Genomic DNA, 22,369 nt, shown 5'->3' on the forward strand with positions numbered 1-22,369 from the left:
AATTTCTCCATCCTTACCTACCAAAGCCCACAGCAAAGTAGGATGTTGGCTGCTAGTGAGGGCAGCCTGTACCCCCAAACCTAGGCTGTACCTGTGTGGGTGACAGCTGTGGTTGGATAAGAGAAACCGCCTGAGCTCCTGAGGACATGACATACTCCAAAGAGACGAGCCTTGCACCTCTGTGAGTGCTCATGCCCGCTCTTCTTAAGCCGCTCTTTCTGGCTTGTTTGCTGAAGACTTGGCTGTTGCCTTAGACAAGTTTGAATTTTAAAGTGTATGCTAATAAAAATTAATTGTACTTTTAATGAATTTTTTTTAACTAATAAACACACACACATATGTATGTAGGTGGGTAGATGGAAGATGACAGCTAGCTAGCTAGATGATAGATGGATAGATAATGAATAGGTAGATGATGGACAGATAAGAGATAGACAGGCAGACAGACAGAGATACAGCATCAAAGCTAAGAAGCCAAGTTCTGCCAGCACACAGGGTCTCACTATGAGGCTCAGGCTGACCACACCCTCCTCCTTCAGCTTCCTAAGTGCTGGAATTACAGGTGTGTACCACCACACCTAGCTTGGCACTAGTTATTTTCAAAGCATAGAAACAAGTCTGATGATGACTTTAACAAATAGAGAAAAGGGATAATTTAAAGATATATGTTTTCCTATAACACAACAGACCAATAATATGAAGTGTTAATTTGTTGGTCTCAAATTGTATTATCTTTAATTACAGTTTATTGTTTTGGGTTGAATTATGTTTCCTTAGGATCTTGAATTATGTTCCCTTAGGATCAGGATTATTTCAGCTGAATTTAGTTAAGGTTAATCGAGTAGGTATCCAGCCACACTGATACACTTATAAACAGAGGAAACTTGGGCACACACACACACACACGCACACGCACGCATGCTCACACACACACACACACACACACACACACACACACACACACACACACGCTCACACACACAGGAAGAGCACTGGGCCGAAGAAGGATGAAGCTGGGATGAGTTATCGACACACCTTGGGTAGTCAATATTTCCAGTAAGCATCAGGAGCTTGAGGAGAGGCCCAGGGCAGACTCTCCCTCACTGCCAACGGCAGGTTAACACCTCTTAACTCCTTGGCTTTGGGTTTTGATTGACTAGGATAGAAAATTTCTCTTATGGAGGCCTTGTAGTTTGTAGTACTTCACTATGGAGCCCTACCCAACTTAGATACCCATGGAGAAAGAAATAAACACCGTCATGACCTACTTATTCTAGAGGTCAATTACATGACAGAATTATCCCAAGGAGCAATGCTGCTTCTTACTGTCAGTTCCTGGGGGGCAGAGTTTGGTTTCTTGATGTTGATCTCAATGCTGTTGCTGCCTCGCTTCACTTGCACAGGAGAACCATGCACTGTGGCCACACCTTCAAACATCTGGGACTTGGTTAAGGAAGGGCCAGGTTCCAGCGTGGGCCCTTCCTTTTTCTTTTCTTCCTCGTCTCCATGCGCCATTTCTCCATTCATGCTGATTTTCCCATCTACCTACAATGGCCAGGATGAACAAGAGAACATGCTATTCCGCAACCAAAGAGTACATTCCTATCTCAAGAAAGAATCATGGTCCTCCAGTGTTTTCATGGGTCCTAGAAGCCGGTCTTCTGCCACCACTATCTTAATTAAGTTAAGGGTGTCTCTTTGGGGCTGTCAGTCACATCACAATTGAATGACATTTTATGTTCAATTTATGGTGTGTTTTCATTTGAAAGTATAGAAAAAGTCAAGGAATCTTAAACACATGCCACATTATTTGGGTTTCAGTAATTTTTCAACTTAAGCTGTGGTGGCAATTCCACAATTCAAAAAAAAAATTTCTGATCAGCATAGCAATGAAGTAGGACCTGATCAAGAACATTTTATGGGTTATCTTGTAGTAGAAAGACAGGTTTTTGTTTGTTTGTTTGTTTGTTTTTTGTAAAGCTATTATGGAGGTAGGATTCTGATATGCTGTATTACAATAAGTCTCATTTTCTATTTAATTTTATAATTCCATCTTTTTTCTCAAGAAGATTAAAGAGTCCATGCTCACTAAAATGTGTTTATTTAGAGGAGGTGCATGAGCAAGAAGGAGAGGAGGGGCTCGCCCGGCCTACGGAAACCCTGAGGTGACCTACGCTCCAGTTCTGACTCTACCACTCAGCAGCTAGGCAACCCCCAGCATTTCTGACTCTCTGGGTAAAAACACAGATTTTGACACAACTTGGCCTTCCTCATAGTGTTGCTGTGGGGTTGGTCAGATGACTGAGGCATGCTCAGAACTTGGAGCAACGCCTCACACACTACTGGCTAGTCTTAGAAGGTCTTCTAAAATCTTTTGAAAGAAACAACACAAGGTCGGACGTTAGCTGCGTTAGCTTACCTTGGGCTATGCCTGGCCATGATACTTTATTACCTGGCAGCTATGAGAATTTACGACACAACTCAGCACACATGCGTGAGTGGAGACAGAGAAACGGTATGCTTATCTTTATCGCGTGTGATCCGTGTGACTTTTCCTATTGTGCTCCTGTCCCCTTCACTCTTTAAGATGATTCCAAACCACTGAATCGACAATAACAAGATTGTTTTTGAAAAACCGATGCTTGAATTGCATCACTTGATCTTCCTTTATTCTTTTTTTCCCTAAAAATATGCTACAGATTATTTATTCCTTTATTTTGAGAAAGGGTCTTGCTGTTGTGTGCACACACCTATGTATGCACACTTTTCTAATAAGCTGCCCCGCCTCTCTAACCTACTAACAACTGTCATATTTATACGTGACTTTGACAACGACTGTTCACTTATTCTTAAGAGAGTGTCTTCCTGTTATAGGCACACGCCCTCCCACTGACCCATACACACAGTGAAGGAGAGACAGGCTAGCATACAAAAATGACAAGGTTTTCAGAGCCTAACTTGTGTCGTAAATTCTTCTACCTTCCCCATTATGTGGCTCATGTTGTACCATTTACAGCGATGAGGGAAGTGGATATATAATAATACATATAATATATTAATATATAATATATAATGCATTCCCACTCTTCTGGGCCATCTCAATATAATGCTTCCATGGAATGTTACACCACCCATCATTTGGCTCCAGGTGAAGGAAGGAACTCAAATATCTGGACCACTGAGGAGACCGCTAGACACATGTGTGTACGTACACACAAACACACACACACACAATTATTTTGTAAATAATTTTCAACTTCTATGGCTAATCTCAGGAAGAATTAAGTTATTCACTTTTGTGGACTGCCTACTCTGTCTTGGGTATCTATGCCAGGCTCTTAGGATGGAGCCATGTAAAATAAAGAGTTTTTACCCTGTAAGGAACAAATATTTTAACTAAGTCTGAATGAAATGGCCAGACATTTGTCGTTTTTATGCTAGCAAAGCTTAAGATACAGATTTAAAAGATTTATTTAAACCTAAATCAGAAGGTAGGTTTGGGCCTCTCTAGTCAACTTTAAAATACAGATTTTAAAGATATATTTAGATAATTAGATTTATTTCAACCTAAGTCCGAAGGTAGATTTGGGGTCTCTCTGAAGTCTGGTAATGAAGCCAGCCCCCTGTATTCACTCTCCGTCAGTTGAGTTGGTCACTCTCACCAACCATAATGGCACCAACTCCCAGGGAAGAACTCCATCTTTGACACCTATTACACAACTCATGGAGCATGCAAGGACAATGTGCACTGACTGGTCTTTGGAGTCGAAGGAGCTTGAGGTACAGGATTAATGCTCCCCCACAATATAGGTGGACACTGGAATAGGAGCAAGGGAAAATATGTTTGTTGCCAAAGAGTCTTTGGTTCTTGAAAATGATTTTTATATGCTCTTTAGTAATAGAGCAGCTTTCTGCTCAAGAAAAACTTTGTCTTGTCTGATGATGAACACACCCCACACGACCATGTGTCCCGTGTGCTATTTCCCCCAAGTGCAGCAACTCTTTGGATATAGTGTCAACTTCTTCCTTAAAATGTAGTTGTATATTTTTCTGTTTAAAGTAAAAGGAAATACACTTTGAGTTTTCCATGCATCCACATCACCATAGACATGGAATATTGCTAAATTAGGCTTTGTGTACACTGCTCTAAGAGAAACCACATCATCAACAAGCCAGGAAAGAGGCCTTGCTTACGGAGAAGCCTTGTCAGTCACAGTGAGTTCACTAAGAGAAACAACAGTACTGAGAGCTATGCCCAACCCTTAAGTATCTGCGAACCAAATCTCCTGAAATATAGAAGTACTATTGTCCGTGTTAAGTGTGTTTGGCTTTTGTTTGATAAAAATTATTGCATATTTCTTGAGTCAGAAGGCTTCTTTCCACAAACTACCCAGAGTTCGTTTCCCATTTGCCTCTCAGAGAACTCATCCTACCTTAAAAGTCTTCAGAACCTCTTGAGAGGCTTTGGGCTGGGTGTAAGGCTTGGGTGTCAGCATAGGCACCGCACTGGGAGGGATGGATTTGCTTGGAGACCCACTGCCGCCTGCTGCGCTGGTCTCTGGGACACTGGTGCGAGCAATGGTGGCTTCAACTGTGGCAGTGAACTTGGGTGGAGGCAGTGATTGCTGCCTCAAGTATTTCATGGGGCTGGGGTCATTCGGGACGGAGGATAGGTTTGGCTCTGTCGAATGGCTTCTTTCCAGGATTTTTGGCATCTCCAAGCGTTCAAGCACGGCCTCGCTGATGGTGAACCTCTCGATGTACTGCTGGAGGATTCCTTCAGCCTCTTCCTGTGACCGTGCATTCTTATAGGCCTCGTGCAGCTCCCTCTCTCTCCGCTCTCTGCAGGATGGGACAGGGGAAGAAGAGCAATGAACATCTGGGAAAGTTGCAAAGATTCCCACCAAGGCAGAGTAAAACCAAACTAGAAATACTAGCGTTGGAGCTTTTGGGATAGCAAAGGCTCTGCTTAGAAAACGCGTAACTAGATACTCTGACACCCTAACAACAGAGAGACCCACTTTTCTTGCACAATCTCTCTGTAAGTCTTGATGCTTTTCCTTCGTTCACTTGTCCCGTCTTCTCCGGACATCAACTTCTCCATTTTTTTCCTTTCTTCCTCTTTCTTGATTAAGTCCTGAGAAGCACTTCTTCTACGGCTCTTCCAGCGAGCCAGGTCCTGGGGGGAGAGAGAGAGAGATGCCATGTTCAGAATTCCCTTTCAGTGACTCACAGACCTGTCAGCACTGAGACACTACGCCGGGATACTTCCCCACAGTCCCATGAAGGTCTGGTTGGAACAAGGATGCCTGGAAGGCCGGGAAAGGAACAGGAAGTGTGCTCACCATCACTAACAGAGCAGCAATTTACTGAAACACTGGGGTGTGATAAACACAATCATACCTTACGTTGCTTGGCAAATTTGAGAGAACTGTCTTACAAGGTAATAATCACATTGGGCTATCTGTATTGGGAATAGATACCCTGGCAACAGAATGGTAGGGACTCGTGTACAGTTTTCTACCTGCTGGCAGGAAGGGCTGAAAAATGTGGCTCTGGAGACGAGTCTTACAGATCCACCTATTTCTATATGTGTGAATTCCTCTTGTCCTCAGGAGTGGCCGAGACCTGTCCTACAGGTGCTTCCGGCACAACGGCAAGGCTGCTGGGTCAGCGGGACAAGCTGGAGCTGAGGGAAACAGCCTGGCTCTATCTTGCTCATGCATTGCTTGTGTTTCCTTGCCTCTCTGAAGGCTTTGCATCTTCCCTACAATGGGGGTGGTTATTCCAACTCTGCTCATAAGTCCTGGGGTTCGATGTGACGACACACTTAGGTGTTAGACACATAGACATATTGTCATTACACTGTGCCAACTTGGAGAAATTAACTTTTTGACTAATGGTGGAGTCAGGTTTGCAATGGTGACCTACCTGCTCTGTGAGAAGCAAATACAATGATCCCCTCTCCTCCCTGCTGAAGCTCCTGGCTCTTGGCACACCACTTCTAAGCTCTCGCCAGCCTCTAGCACCTTCTTTCCCTGGTTTGAGTCTTGCTTCTCTACTCACTAGCTATGGAACTTCGGTGGGGACTTAGCTGGGCTGGGATTCCATCTGTGGGTGCTGGGAGCTAACCATTTTTAGCACATTGAGCTACTAAACGGTTGGATGAATTACCCAGAGCAAAGCATTTAGAACAGTGCCTGCTACTGGTACAATAAACGCGGACAGCGCAGTCATCGTAATCGTCCATCAGCCTTAAATACGGAATATTAAAAGGCAGCACGGCTCTGTGCTCATCCTAGCCACCTGCCTGCCTCTCACCCTTTCTCTTTGTGACCAAGCTTTGGTCCAGAGTACCTGCTGATACATACACACCAGGGCCAGTTCCTCCTCTCTCCGCATTCCTACAGACCCCTTCTTTAATCCCTGGCAAGGAGGTCTCTGTCTGCAAGGCTGGGGCGGCCCTCCCCAGCAGGGCTTTGAAGTCTACCCTCCCAGCCCGGTGGTCGGCTGAGTCCCTCCCCAACTACCCGCGGCTTTGGCCCGAACTCACATCTTGCCATTTGTCGTCCTCTTCCCTCAGCTGGTTATTTATCAGCTGCAGCTGCTCCTGGCGGGCCCTGCTGTGCGGCAGCACCGCTGCCTCCTCCTCACACCGCATGTCAAACATACTCGTGCTCCTGATGTGGAGAGAGCAAAAACAAAAAGCAAGCTGGATGAGCGCGGGCGGCAGGCTCCTGTCGCTACTGCGCATCGCCGCCTGGGGGCGCTACCGGGCTGAGAGCCGCCTCTTCACTTCGCAGCGGGAAGCAGCCACCAGCAGCACAGCCTAGAGGGGATGTCTTTGTCCTCATTGATGGCCCTGAACTGGGCAGCTGTCTAAAAACCTTTCTAAAAAGGTGCCAAAAAGGGGATGATAGGAGAAAGCATCTGAAGGCCCGCACTCTTCTCATTTAAAGGTATAAAATTTAGGGAGAATTTGTGGGTATAGGCACATCTCATCACTAAATTCCATTCCAGCAGAACTTCACTACACTTCGAGGTGAAAAGAGATGGCTTTGCCTGACTGATCCACATGCTCATAGACAATTCTTCACTTTCAAAAATAAAAAGGATAGGGCCTCAAGATTAAGACACCCACTGTTGCATATTTAAATTGATGCTGGCATGTTGTGGTTATTTCTTTTTCTTTTCTATACAATTATGTAATTGATAGTACATCTTGGAATCAAGAAAATAAGGCATTTTGTAATACGAGGACGGGATAAAAATATAAAGCAGGGTACATTTTGCACCCTAATGTGTTCACAATCACTTTGGTTTATTTTTGCCAGGATATTTTTAATTTACTTTCGAAGGGAAAGGGCAGGCAATGAAGACAAGCAAACCTTTTTGGCTGTGCATGCCGCTGATAGACTCTGTCAGCAATTTACTAAGACCACAGACCTCAACGGACCTGTGAAGAGCAAGCATTGGAGCAGCAGGAGAACACGGAAGTAGAGACCAAAGCAAAACCCTCCTCCCCGCTCCCCTTAAAGAAATGATAAGCTCTTAAAACCAAAAGGATAGCATGGACTGCATCCACAAGAGGTCATGGAGAAACCTTCCAAGCCCCCTAGCTGTAGAAGATGGTGGTAATCCGTTTTTAAAGCCAGTTTAACGTCCAGAAAAAACCAAGGAAGCCATGCGCTCGGCAACTGATTCCAGACACCTTCAGAGACACAAAAGGCAACAGCGCCATGCGGTGAATCTGCATGGACGGCCGGGTTCCTCGACCCTTTCTCCGGCTGCTGGACATCTAAATCTAACCCGAGACCTCGAACTCAAAGACTATCTTCTCCAGAGTGTTCTGGGACGCCACTGCAGAGACTTGCTTTTGAATCTGAGGGGTCTTCTGTCAGTCCAGGGCTGATTTAGCATAGTGGGAAGCTGCTGTGGCCAGCTCTGCCAGGAGTGCTGGCTTCCAAAGCTGGGCCTTGCAGGAAAAAACAAAACTTCCCCTCAAAGGGGAAGGAGCTGGATCTTTTTTAATCTCTTTACCCTATTTATTAGCATTAAGAAAGGCTCAGGAATTTACAGGGTTAAGTAGAATGTTGTTGTTTTACCTTTAAGATAAAAATTCACAACCAGGCAGTGACGGCACACATCTTAATCCCAGCACTTGGGAGGCAGAGGCAGGCGGATCTCTGTGAGTTCAACACCAGCCTGATCTACAAGTGCTAGTTCCAAGAGAGGCACCAAAAAAAAAAATCACATAAGTAGGCCTTCTAGAAATAGATGGAAACTCATACACTTTATAGTGTCCGTGGGGGGGGGGATTTTACCTTTAAACTATACAATCCAGTCAGTTATTTTAAAGGCAAATTCCAGTTTCTACTAAAGCCCTTGGGTGTATCTCTGAGCTAAGTACCTTACACACCAAGCAGTCAACAGGTTGGGGAGAAAGAGGCGGCCCCAGTGTTGCTGTCTGTGAGCTCTAAAGGACAGAATTCCGGGTTGGTCATAGTAGGTGGCTAGGCAGAAGCCTCTGCAGGGGTGGGAAGCAAGCAGTTGGCTTCTCCAAGGTGTGGGATTCAGCCACTCACTAGCTGTTCATGGAGGGACTGAGAGGCTTCCACAGCTGCCTTCTTCAGCCTTGATTTATGAGGCTCTGACTCATCTCAGCCCAAGGGTGGCCAAAGGCCAGATAATTAAGTGAAACTCTTGCTTGCCCTCTCCTATAGCAGGAAGTACTATCCCTGCCTCCCTCCCTCCCCCACTCCCGTATGTGTGTGTGTGTGTGTTTAAAGAAATACCAACAATTTGCTAAAAAAGAAAACAGCAAAATTGTAACATTTTGTCATTTATTTTTTTAAAAAAAGGAACTGAAAAAGTTGAAAATTGACAATACAGAAAATGGGCTGAGTCACTACTTAGAAAGCGTTCTTCAGTTCAGAGGTTGAATTTCCTTCACGGCAACCATGTCTGCTCTAAGCAGTTAATTTGGTTAATATTCTCAAATCAAACCTCTGGACAAGAAGGCCCTTGACCTCTTCCTGGTCCACCGGGACAGTTTTTATAAACACCGGAGAAGGGAGCCCTGAGCCCCGTCCCTTTAAACAGTCGCTAAGTTTCTCAGAAGCAGGAGTGGGGAAGATCTAGAGCCCTCTGAGCATAGCTTCTGTCCCTTCACCTTTTAGGTTTTCCCAAGATCTACTTTGGGCACACTGCACCCTGCTTGGCCTTGGTGAAGATTAACTCCACTCTGTCACAATGTTGCTGTCCGCCCTGTCTGAGGAGTATATCATCTGTCAATCTCCCACCCTCCTCCTGTCAGGGATCTTAAATGTTGCCACTGCGGGTTCAGGCCTCAGTTTTACAGACTGCCTCACTCCGGGCAGTCAGTCAAGCACCGACTGAATTTCATTTCAGAGGCACGAAGGTTCTGTCTCCCAGATAACCAAACAGTTCTAGATTGCCCATCAGAACTTGGGGATGGAACAGGAATGGCCAGGGCTAAGAGCCTAACCTAGGCTGATATCTTCAACACAAACAGGAAAAGCATGATGCGAAACATTGTTTAAAGTCCCCCTCAAATGACATCTGTAACTTCTACTCCCCGGCTTAAACTCCTTTCTATGACATGGACCTTGGCCAAGGAGAACAGGCAGCGCTCATCCTTCCGGGGATGGCCTTGTCTCTGTCAGGACACACACACCTTTGTGTAATGGGATGTTGGTATGAAATATTAAATCCTGATCGTTAAAGGACCAATTACTCAGACCTGAGAAGAATATTATTCTAGAAAACTCTGTATATCTGGTGCAGAATGATCTGCTTACAGGAAATCCATTGTTGGGACAGAATTTGTAAGGTCACAGATGGAACAGTTAAGATTCTTCTCAAACTGGGTATGTGAGGTGCTGAGTGGGAAAGAGACCTCTGTGTGGGAGGAAAAGCAAGTGGCAGGGAGAAACCCAGGTCCTGTTTTATACTCTTGACCCCTTGCTATGCTGGGGAACTTGAACAAAACCCCAATGTTTGGGTCTTAAGCATTGCACAGTTCCTATGACTCCAACCTGGTAGGAACTTGGGCTTCTGAATCTATAATTAGTGGTTAGGATTTATTTTCTTAGTTTTGGGGGAAAAAATGTGACCGTTAGGAATGACTACTTCATTGTTTATGCTAAGCCCCAGCGCATTAGGAGTTAAACTGCAAAACTCAAGACAGCCCTTTCCTAATCCCAATAGTCCCAGGACTTCCTAGTTGAGGAAGGGCACCAAAGTTCAGCTCACGAGAGCAGCTTGAGCATGCTGAGCTATGAAAAACGAGAAGAAAAGCTGAAGCACCCACTGGACATTAGCATCATGCTTAAGTTGCCTTCTCACTCCTCTTCCCTGCACAGAACACGTTCTGCCTCGTGGCCCCACGTGCTCTGCTGGGGCCTGGGCTCACTTTGCAGCTCGCTGCAGCATCCGGGGCATGCCAATTAGTGGTAAGTACTGGAAGCATGCAGTTTAGGCTAGCGATTAATGTAATCCCTACGGATGCGATGCCACTTACTCTGCGTCATCCGACACAGGAGTTCTCGGGCCGTATCTACAAGATCAAATAAAAAAGTTAGAGGACTGGCAGGGAGTGGATGACGCGACCAACCTGAAAAACAAACAAACAAAAAAAAACATCGACCCACGTATACAAAACCTCTTTCGCTGAGCATGCTGAAAGAGAAAGGTCATCACGCAATTAGCAATATTCATTAGCCACTGAAAAAGTCAAGCCTTGACGTTTCCAAAGAGTATAGAGTTTGTGTTAAGACCCAGAAGAGAAATCAAATAATCCCATGCTGCCCACAAAGAAAAACTCTGTCCAATGTAAACACAAAGTGGTTTAGGTGGAAGCCATGGTGCTTGGGCAAAGCAGCTTAAAACACACACACACACACACACACACGACAGCTGCTTGCAGACTGCCCAGGTCTCTGTGCTGGTGGTGATGGACTGTAACAGACACACACCACACACCACCCCACTCAGCCGACCTGATGTGTTGACGCATCAGCACAGACAACATCAAAGACTATTCTACAGTTTCCTAAGAGTGAGGCAGAACTTCAGTCAGAACCCCGATCAGTATCTCTCCTCTGCAGCTGACAGAAACCACAGTTCCTAGAAAACGGATAGTCATAATGGAAACCAGACCGAGGCTAACCCACAACTGGGAAGAGCAAAGGTTTTCCTAAACTTTTCTATTCTTCTGATAATTTGGGTTTATAAAGCTGTATCCTCGGTGATCTGTTAGGTTTAACTGTATCTACTCAGCGGAATGGACGTAGACTTCAAAAGGAGAGCATCGCCATAAGGAAGCACACTTCTGAAACAACAACTCCAGAAAAGTGTCCCTTCAGCAAGGATGAGAGTCCTTTTCTGCCCCTGACAGGCTACTCACTTTGGCATTCTGAATGTGGAAAAAGAATTGCAGCTGTATGGTGAATCTATCCTGCTTCTAGCTCATACCTCAATTCCAGCAAAACATTACCTCGTTCCACGATTAATAGCCTATCAGGGTTTCATCTTATAACTTTGGAGAAATTACTCCACAACGCGTGCGCGCACGCGTGCACAACACACACAAACATTTCTTCAACGTTTATCATTCTAGAACATTTTAATTTATTGACAATTATTATTTTGTCCACAGAGAAGACAACCCGTATGTGGGTAAAACCTCAGATTTCTGTTGGAATGGCCACAAGCGAGTTAAGGAAAGGGCTGTGAGACGCCGCTTCTGCTGATGGAAGGTTCATCCTCTTCCTCAGGGGCACTTCCAGGAGGTGCTGGTTGAAGTAAGAGTCTGTGTGCCCCAAATGTCACAACCGCAAAGCAAGTGGTGAGGGATCCCTCCCCACCAGATTGAGCAGAACCCATCCTGAAGCCTGGGGACCTGGTTTCTAATCGGTAAAAGGTCTGTTAAAATACACACATCCAAACGTGGAGCTTGCTAAACTGTCTTTAAAAGACAAGTTGCTCTTAAAGCATGATTAATGGGGAAATAACTGACCAGCAGTTGGTTTCGTATCACTATTTGGAAGTCTAATTACCATCTGACCCAAGCACAGCAAAAGGCAGACAGTGGATGTGTGCACACACAGCCTCGTCCTAGCTAAGACTTCTACAGCGTTAGCTTTGGGATGTACTGGAATTTCAACTGTTTCTTCGCAGAACAATTAACAGCATTCTGGACAGCTCTGCAGATAAACAGATGCCTACCAAATCCTATCTCACTATGCAAGAAGTTGCCTGATTGTCTTCCCTCCTCCGTGGCCAGAGGAGACCCTTGAGGGGTATTTTGGACACCTGAAGGAACAGCACAGGCCCTGAAGATCACCTACCTTGCTTTATATGGATCTAAGGAATTTCCCCTGGCCAACTCTTAGTGTTAAAAGGGCACAGATGTAGGTAAAACTGCCTTTGGGTAAGGGGAAGATAATTAGCAGTTGGGCTGTAAGGGGCTTTTTCACTTATCAAACAGCTCCTTCCCCCATAAGGAAATTCTTAAATGCAAAGCAGCAGAGCCAGTAGGCTGCAGGATACGGAACTGACAGCTGCGAGAGCCTTGGAGTCCATTAACGAAGCCCCAGTCCAGGGCAGGGCTGTCCGCAGGGGTAACAGAAATAAGCCATATACTGACTGATCATGTTTTTACCACTCCTGGTACTAACAAAGCCGCCCAGAATCCCACAATTATCCAGTGTGAGACCCCTGTACTCCAAACTGACTTGAAGTGAGAGCTGACCACGGTTCCCCCTCTCACCTAGGATGAGGACTCAGAGTCAGGTTTCGCACATAGTAGTACTCAGTAAACCTTTGTTAAAAGGAAGCATGAATTGTCAGAGTGTGGGCTAGCTCAATCAAGAAGCACATCAAGGGCAGGGAGGTGGCTCAGCAGGTAGAGGGGCTTGTCACCAAGCCTGATGACATGAAGGTTTGTTTTCTTTTTTTATTTATTTTTTAAACTCACATGGTAGAAGATCCAGCTCCTACAGGCTGTTCTTTGATCCTACTGGCATGAAGCTAGAAAACATCATTTTGAGTGAGGTAACCCAGATACAGAAAGACAATTATCACATGTACTCACTCATAGGTGGTATTTAAACATAAAGCAAAGAAAACCAGCCCACAAATCACAATCCCAGAGAACCTAGACAACAATGAGGACACTAAGAGAGACATACATAGATCTAATCTACATGGGAAGTAGAAAAAAAGACAAGATCTCCTGAGTAAATTGGGAGCATGGGAACCTTGGGAGAGGGTTGAAGGGGAGGGGAGAGATAGGAAGGGGAGCAGAGAAAATGTAGAGCTCAATAAAAATAAATAAAGAAAGAAAGAAAGAAAGAAAGAAAAAAAGAAAGGAAGGAAGGAAGGAAAGAAAGAAAGAAAAGAAAAGAGCAATAGAATTCCTGCCACCAGATGGCAGTGAGGTTGGCTAATGTTGAAAACATTTCAAGTGTTATAAATGTTCGTCTTCTTTGGCCTGAAATCTATAAAATCAAGTAGGTTATAAAGAAGTCTGACCCTTCTGCCAAAGTCTCCTCTGTGAGCCAGGAAGAAACAAGTTTTTTCACTATCTGCCCACAAGATGAAGATAAAAAAGGAAGGTTAATGGGTAAACTCATTATTTAGCTACTCTTTCTTCACACCCGCTTACATGCAAAAGGGAGGAACACTCAGGACCGATTGGGCTGGTGTCAATCACTCCATTGCCTCTAGCAGAAGCAGGTAAGCGGCATCGATGCACCAGGATGCATTAGTAATACACTCAAAGCATGTGCCAAGGCCCTGATTGGAGAAAGAAAGTCCCAAGGGCACAGAAGAACCTGACCTCTGATTGCTCCTTCCTGGGTCCACCCTCGGCAGAGTCCTACACTTCCTGCTGCTCTTTTCTGGGTACACCCTTGGCAGATTCCTATAGTTCCTGTTGCTGTGCACAAGAAACTGGACTGGTTTGTATCTAAGATGCTAAGGAGCACCCCAGTTCTCCTGGTCATCATGGTGTCTTTTCAGGAATCAGCCATCTTGTTCTGGCCTTTCAGTCCACAGTCACTCCGGGAAGGAGCTGTTTTCTTTTCCCAACTCTGCTTTGGTTCCCAACAGCTCCCACTCGGAGGCCAGAGGACATGCTTTAGGGCAACATTTGGTCCAGCCAGTTAGAGCCCATTTACTGCTAAAGGAATTCAACAGCGTCACTCACTGACAGTAATCAAGACACAAGTGCATGGAGATGGAGCAGCTGCATAGGAAATCCCCCTTTTCATTCAGTGAGGCCCCTGTCACCCAGCTGGGACTTGGAAAAAGTTCCCATTCTACTTTTCCCAATTGTCGAGGAGGGAATCAAGCCAGCCCCCAGCCACATGCAAAGGCTAAAATCTCCATCCAGAAGCAGAACTCCAATCCTAGTATAGATAGGCACATCCCTTCAAGTGACTTTACTCCCTACTGACTCAGTCACCAAGGGCACACAGGGATGCTCAGCTCTTATCTAGGCACACACCAGCCAGGCACAGCCGAGGCAGCACCACAGATAACACAGGCAGGAGGCTCACAGCGGTCCGCTGCATTCCTCCGGTCTTTTCCCTCTTGGCAGCATCTCAGGTTCTTTTTGAATAACTTCTTCATTTTGTTCTCTGCCATCCTGTGGCAGCTGTGTGGGTGTAACTAGAGCCAAAGAGGACAGTTTGGTTATGGAAAAAAAGCTTCCCTCAAAGTCTGCTCGCCTGTGCCCATCACCTCTGGGAAGCGGGACATGCTGGACCTCACCTTCCTCTGTCTCTGGGTTGCCGCTTGGAATGCAGACCTGCTCTTCCTGAGACTCCAGCACTGGTGCCAGCCAAGGGACCTTTTGGAGACAGTCCTCTGTGCCATAACGCACTAACCTAGTGTTTACCAATAGCATGCGACAGGAGGCAAAAGGAAGAGGGTTATGAAGACTGGGAGAGATCCTTAGCGGTCATTCCACGGGCCAGTTAGTAAAGGTGACGCAGTCAGATTTAGATGGTAGCATGTGAGTCCTCCAAAGGCCTAAAATGTACCCCGTGTGGCCAGCTCACTGCGGGACTGTTAGATGGCCCATGTGCCCGAGGACTCAAGGCTGCCTTTCACATGTGGCCTCCTTCTCCCAGACACGGAAACCCTGAGGCCTCACCACGTGTTCCTAACACATTTGTATGTACAGCTTTCTCTCTTGAGAGCTGCCGGTCTGTAGTTCAAGAGAAGGCCCTACAGGTCATAGACCACCTCCCACCTCCTGTGGTCTCAAGGACAAGGCATTCAGAGAAATGCTATGTTTTCTTCCCCTATGAAGGACCTCGAATGGCTCCTAGCAAGCAGGTGAGATGGAGGTTCTAGGAGAAGCAGGATTTCTACTTCTGCCTAAGAGACGGGAGACCAGAGGATAGGCCTGAAACCCCAGACCAGGGCTTCAGGTGGCCTCTGGGGAAGGGGAGAGCGGAATCTTGTTCCAGTCATGATTTACTAGAGACTTTGAAAGCTTAGGGGAAGAGGGAGCCCCCTTTGAATGGGCCTACTTGGATGCGCAATGCTGAGTTCACGATGGTCACAGGTACCTTGTAACTGTGGGCAGGGGAGGGGATGTTGTTACACTAGTCAGGTTTTATGTATTTAGAATACAGGCAGGCAGTGTTGTTATGATGGTCTATCTAATTCTTTCAAGTTGTTCAACTACTACAATGGCACTCAGTGGTTAGGCCAAAAGGGATGTCTGTGGAGATTACTGGCCGTCTCGGGTACTGACTGCCATGACAACAGACTGGAAATAGATACCTGCCATTTACCCTCACACACGTGATGGACACCTTCCCCAGTGATGGACACCATTACTGTTTTTCTGCTGGTCGGTGGAAAAGTCTACCAAAGTTATGTCATCCCTCCAGGTTTGTGTAACGCAGCTCATCAAACTCTTGGCACTTAGTTTTCTGGTTGGTTGGTTTTGTTTCATCTAATTTTGTTTTGCTTTGGTGTTGGGATCTAGCACACGCTAAGCAAACGCCCGACCAGAGCAGACAACTTTAAAAAGCAGCATTTGGCTCCCATGCAGACCTCCTTACACAGGAGGAAAAGAAATACCTGCAGCCATTCTGTGGACTAAGCATTCGGTCATCCTTTAAGCCAAAAGGAGCAGTAGGAGGAGGCGACACAGAGGGACTGTGACTGACAGCCTTTGCATCGTCCCTAGGCCCCGCCTTGCCAATGCTGAGCCGCTTCCAAGTTTGTTGGTCTATTTCTGTCACGGGCCCAAAGTGTACAAACTTTTGCCTGGGGCTGGAGGCTTTCTTATAGGCCCTTGCTTTACGGCTGGCAAAGTCATCTCGGATGGCAGTCTCTGCGTTGATTTCCAGTGAGGGCTCAGGGGTACAGGTGTTCTGAGCATCTCCATCCCTGGTCAGAACCAGAAATCAGTTCCAGGGGATTCCAAGGCAAGGACAAATGAAGATGAAGTTGAGAAGACAAAACCAGATACATGAAGCCTATTACCATGGCTGGAAAACAATGGCACCCCCATCAACCACTCAAATGAGGAACTGATCACTGTTCTTGCCTTGGTAAATAGAGTTTTAAGATTCTAGTTCTCTCAAATCATTAATTCCAACACCAGAATTGATAGCATAAGAAAATTGTAGGCACAGTGCAATGGCTAGTTATTTAAAAATCAAGTTGAAATTCTTTACAGTAAGCAAGTTTAGGAGAATAAATAACCACTCTTGGGAAGTCAGCTGGATAAAGAGGACGTTTTCTGCAAACGTGGCTTTTAGTATTAACGTTTCCTCTCACGCAGAACGTGCTCACTTCCAGACGTTCTGTGTTGTGAGAGGCACTCTTGGCAGCCATCAAAATAGAAAATGAAACCTTGATAATTGCTCAATTCTCTGAATGGTAATTCCTACCATGATTGGGGGGAAAACCATGACACACCTCGTCTTTTCTGACACTTTCAATCTCTCCCATGTCTCCAGGTCAGCTTCTGTAATACTGGAGAGTTTGATGAAGCTCGGAGCCTCGCGATGTGGGGTTTGCCTGCCCTGGATTCTCCTCTGGGCCAGGTCGTCCTTCTGGAGATCTGGTGCCTTCCTGAAATTTGTTTCCACTGGTTCGCTTTCCTGAGTTCTCAGGACACAGGCCACTACTGGGTTCATCTCTTCTGGTTGGTTCTGGTCTCTGTTGATTTGATTCAGGCCCCCGCTTCATTGGAAAAGCCAAGTTCAAGGAAGGGGAGCAGACAAACAGAATGTCAAGCATGGGAACTTAGAGGCTGAGGGCAGAGTGAAAGGACAGGAACATCCTTTTCCTTCTCAAAGGCATGGGATAAGCAGAGCTGTGGGTCCCATCACAGGATGGGACCTGGTGCCCTGCGCATGCTGGGCAAGGGCTCTATCCCTGAGTTATATTTCCAGCCCTCTTACTACCCTTTAATACTGGAATGAGGCAGATTCTTTTCTTCCATCTGTGATGGTCTCTAGCTTGTCTAGGAAGGAGAGCCAGGGCTGGCTAAAAGACTGCTGAGAATGGTTAGGAGATTTCAGGTTGGCAGGCATGATGCCCAATTCCCACACTATTCAAGCCACCATAATGAATCTGAATTTTCTGATAGACTCTCTCAGCCCTCTCAGAATGTTTTTTTACGATGTCAGTAAATGTCAGTAATGAGCTTGGCATGGTCCAAACGCTAGGATCATCTTAGAGATAGCTGGAACATGGTTTGGATGTGAAACCCCCAATGGCCAGGGAGTACATTTAAGCTGATTCTGAACAGAAAGTTTCAACATTCAGCCTCACCTTTGTACCATAGCACCAGTCTTGACTGGCTTCTCTAAGCATGAAGAAGAGAGAGCACACACTCTCCTCTCTGGGTAGCAAATATTGACCTTTCTGATATTCTCAATTGTTCTTCTAAGTTAAATGCAGGTTGACAAATGTAATTTAAGCTAAAACTCCACCAACCATACATATACTTAGACAGCCTCTCACACTGTGTCTTCTGTGTGTGTACCAAGCAAAGTGATACACATCCATCTGTAATCCTAGCATCTGGGAGATAGAGACAGGAGGGACAGGAGTTCAAGGCTAGCCTCCCTCAGCTTGCAAGTTCCAGGTCCAGCCTGGGCTACACAAAACCCTACGTCCAAAGGAAAGCAAAATACATAGAACAACAAACACCAGCTGTTTACCAAGTTCAATTGTTTTGCTTATATATTGGCTTTTAATTCAATGAAGTGCAAGAGAGATAATCATATTCTTAGTTCCACAGACTTCAACTCTCTAAAATGATGGGCAGAAAAATAATAAGATGTGAATTATGATTTTGATATTAGGAAAACCCACAAGATGACACATTTTGCAGGGTGAAATTCTGTATGTAGATACCTTGACTGTTGTCACCTGTCTTGGTACAAAACTCACTAGTCAAATCCCACGTGGTGACATACATACAGTGTTTTTAGTGCATCTGCATTCTGACTGTGACCTGTCGTGTGAGGTCAGGTGTGTGGGGGGCTTTCCACTTGTGGTATGTCAGTCTTGAAACAGTTTTGGATTTGGGGCCATTTAAACTAAGATGATGGGAGAAAGATGAGACTAGAAAATTCACTTGAGAATGATTTCTGTACCCACGGAAGTGTGTTATATGTCAGAGAAGAGGTGTATACGGTGTGTGTAGGTGTGTGTGTAAGCATATGTGATGTGCGTGTCCATGTGTGTGACTGCATTTGCTCATGTGCCGTGACACACATGTGGAGGTCAATGGACATCCTCAGATGCTGAGCCTCCCCTTCTCCCTTTCTGAGACCCTCTCTTTTTTACTGCTCTATGCTAGGCTAGCTGCCTTGCAAGCTTTGACATCACTCTTATCTCCATCTCCTGTTACCTGGGAGACAGGACTGCACTGGGATCCCAGACACTTGGGCTACTGCATCTGGGATTCTGTGTGGGTGCCAGGAATCTGAACTCCAGTTATTAAACTTGCACGATAGACACTGTACCTACGGACACATCTATCCAGCCCCTGCTTTCATTCCGATGAGAAATATCCACCATTAATTTGTCCTAGCAATCTTGCCTGCGTGAGACAAAAGAACAAGCTTTGTTTTTCTCTTTCTGTCTAAAACGCTGCTAAGCCAAGGGACTAACAGGAAGGTCACAGCTGTTTTCTGCCCCCTTTGAATGGAGTGGAGCATTCTGGAGTGTTGCTTGTTCTCTGAAGGGCAGCTGAACGTGTCTAGGTGGCTAGTGATGCGAACTTACAACACCAGGGGCTGAAGAGAGGGATGGGGACCGCGTACAGATCATCCACGCTTAGTTATGATCTCATTTACACGCATACGGAATGCACACCTTTTATATTCTAGATTTTTCTTGTCTGACGGTCCCTTTGAGAGCCGCTTGCTGCCACTTGTCTCGCCCGCATCTTTTTTCCGGTAAGGTCCATACAGGAGCTGATGAAGCGGCACTACCGGCTTGCTTTGGTTCATCCTTGCCCTCCTTGCAGCAAAGTCGTCTTTCTCAAGGTCAGGCAGTCGACAGGCAGCTTCATCTTCTGACTCTGAGTCTTTGCCATGCTGAGTCAGGAAAGGGTTTTCCTTCCGAAGGACGATATCCCGAGCAGCCTCTTTCTCATCACTCAATGGCTTTTGACTGACAGAGTAAAACCAAACGGAACTCCACATGTGACCAGATCAAAACACTGTTAACTCCCCAGCTCCAGGCAACCGCACTGCTATGGAACAGGCCTCTCAATGCTGTTAGTTGAATGGGCATCACCTTATTATTTTAGTACCAAGTTGTAGCGCAGTTAGGAGAGGCTTGCAATCTTGAATTCGGCTAGATACACACACTGAAAGGTCATGTCATTTAGGGTCCCATGAGCATCCATAAAAGCAAAATCCTAAATGGCTCGGAAAGTGACAACCCAAATTCTTTTTGTGAAATTGGGGGAAAGGTAGGGCGCTCTTTGCCGACACTTCTCTTTATCAGCACATTGGCAGTGCACACAGTAGGCACTCAGTTTGGTTTGGGCTGACGGAACACAAGAAGGAGCCCAAGAAATGGCCTGGAAGAAAACTCATGAATGAAACCACGTGTTAGAACACAGGACAAATGCCCACTATAAAGCCTAAGGGAGGTCTTTCTGCAACCAACTGAGCTGAACGGAGACATGTGGGATAGATTAAAACCACTCAGAAGATGACATATAAGCTGATCAAGCCCCGCATTCTCCCATCAGCACCTGCTCCCTCCCCTCCATTCCCTTGGCTCTCCACCTCCTAGGTCTGCTTCCTTTCTATTGGTGGATGTGCAGTACAGCAAGGGAAAGGCGGTCTGCCAAATTATTGCTACAGATGATTTCCATTTTCAAAGGCCTCTTGAAGGCCCCTTAAAGCCAGAAGCTTTAAACTGCTAAAGGCAATCTGACAGTGACATGCCAGGCAGCAGGCCTCAGGACGTCTCCTAGGTTTTCGTTGTGTCCTGGGAGTGGTAGGCAAGACAGCAATTGTGCTTACGCCCGCATTTGAAGAAAATTCCGTCCCTCCATGCATTTAAAAGGCCAGTTTCATTTTAAAGTCACAACGGCTTGGAACCTTTAGTCCCCCGCCGTTTATTGCATTCTCCGTTCATAAAGATGACAAACAAATACAAAATGATCACATTTCTACAAAAGCACACCGACTTAGTGTGGGCATTTAGAAAGACGATTAAAAGCTCTTGAGCCGACAACATAGCAAAAAGAGCAAATCAAAATAATTTGATTTCTAAAAAAAAATGTACCTATTTTGTATGGGTTTTATGAGAGGTGATCTAAAGTTCCCGAGTGGAGAACACAGCTTAGGGGCAGAGCACTTGCCTAGCAAGTACACAAGCTGAAGATCAATCAGTAGTACATCTTAGTACATCTCCCCCAATCCCTCCCCCTCCCCAAATGTGTTTAAGGTCGGGCAAGATGGCTCAGTGGGTGAAGAAGCATGCTGCCCAGTGTGACAACTCTCTGACTCCTGGAACCATGTGAAAAAGAACAGACTGTTCTCTGACCCTCACATGTATACTATAGCACACTGACATGAACACATACACACTAAAAAAATGTTCAAACATTTAAAGACTAAATTCTTCATCATCAAAGGACAAACTCATGTCAAGACTAAAGACAGGACAAATTAACCTGGCTAAGGGCAGAACCAGCTACCAGACACTCTACTCTGGTTGATCAGTTGGTCCACTGTTGTTTTGTACTGAATGAATGAAATGTGTTCCCTGGCCATGCTGAAGCATGCATGGGCAGCTTGTATATGGGGGCTCTGTTGAACTTGTCCATATTGGGTTTCATAGTCTAAGTTGATGAGGATGACTGGTCAAGTCTCTTCCTCAAGAGGGCACCAGATCTCATTACAGATGGTTGTGAGCCACCGTGTGATGGGGGAAGAGTCTTCTGTTTTGTGTTAATTTCATTGGTTAAATAAAGAGACTGCCTTGGCCCTTTAATAGGACATGAAATTAGGTAGGCGGAGTAAACAGAACAGAATGCTGGGAGAAAGAAGCTGAGTCAAGGAGTCGCCATGATTCTCCTACCGGACACAGACGTAGGTTAAGATTTTACCTGGTAAGACACCTCGTGGTGTTACAGGGATATTAGAAATGAGTTAGATCGATATGTAAGAGCTAGCCAATAAGAGGCTGGAACTAATGGGCCAGGCAGTGTTTAAAAGAATACAGTTTCCATGTAATTATTTCGGGTATAAAGCTAGCCGGGTGGCGGGAAGCAGCCCTGCTGCTCCTATTACAACAATCGTGTGGTTGCTGGGAACTAAACTCAGGACCTTTGGAAGAGCAGGTAGTACTCTTCACTGCCGAGCCATCTGTTGCAAAGGAGGTCACTGCCATGTAGCGACAGCAGATCTTTAGAGATTTGAAAAATCAAAATATGCTTGGTTATAGTCACAACACTTTTTTCACTATTAGCAATTATTTTCAATAAGATTTCAAAACAAATGTGTGTGTGTGTGATATTTTACTTCTCAATTAATTTATTATTTAAGGTACTGAGCCCTGCCCTTAGAGTTGCGCACTCGATTCTCAGTCTCCTGCCTAGTCCCTCCCTGGACTGTGTTCACTTTCCTCCCCTGAATCCTTGGTTGACATGTCTGGCAAAGATCAACTTGGATTGGTCAACTCTGGCTGGGAAGAATAGTTAGTAGAAAATGATAGACCACTGAATCTCTTCGGAGTCATTATGCAAAAGCAAATTGATTATAATGATACTGGTCAGTGGATAATGAGCATACAGCATGTGCTACAATTCCTCCCAAGTAGTAACTCTAAAACT

The 22,369-nt window shown here is 45.6% G+C and overlaps 1 protein-coding gene across 27 annotated transcripts in view; it reads right to left on the reverse strand.

Annotated features, from left to right (window-relative positions):
• The window catches only part of Limch1 (LIM and calponin homology domains 1), a 303,949-nt gene that overhangs the window by 43,120 nt on the left and 238,460 nt on the right, over positions 1–22,369 (reverse strand). For 9 of the 27 annotated variants that reach the window (XR_012907248.1, XR_012907249.1, XM_075943259.1 and 6 more), the window contains 5 exons: positions 10,544–10,579; positions 6,554–6,680; positions 5,022–5,179; positions 4,434–4,842; positions 1,327–1,545 (listed from right to left, as the gene is read on the reverse strand). Coding sequence is in view for 24 of the 27 variants with exons in the window: in XM_075943259.1 (XP_075799374.1) it covers positions 1,327–1,545; positions 4,434–4,842; positions 5,022–5,179; positions 6,554–6,680; positions 10,544–10,579 (949 nt within the window). In the remaining 3 variants the exon portion in view is untranslated. Of the gene's footprint in view, positions 1–1,326; positions 1,546–4,433; positions 4,843–5,021; positions 5,180–6,553; positions 6,681–10,543; positions 10,580–14,585; positions 14,698–14,799; positions 14,916–16,125; positions 16,438–16,971; positions 17,239–19,386; positions 19,687–22,369 lie in introns of all 27 variants that reach the window. The other 18 variants (XR_012907247.1, XM_075943248.1, XM_075943245.1 and 15 more) reach the window with 3 other exon arrangements.

The sequence above is a fragment of the Microtus pennsylvanicus genome, chromosome 12 (assembly GCF_037038515.1).
Source record: "Microtus pennsylvanicus isolate mMicPen1 chromosome 12, mMicPen1.hap1, whole genome shotgun sequence".
In the NCBI taxonomy this organism is placed as follows: domain Eukaryota; kingdom Metazoa; phylum Chordata; class Mammalia; order Rodentia; family Cricetidae; genus Microtus; species Microtus pennsylvanicus.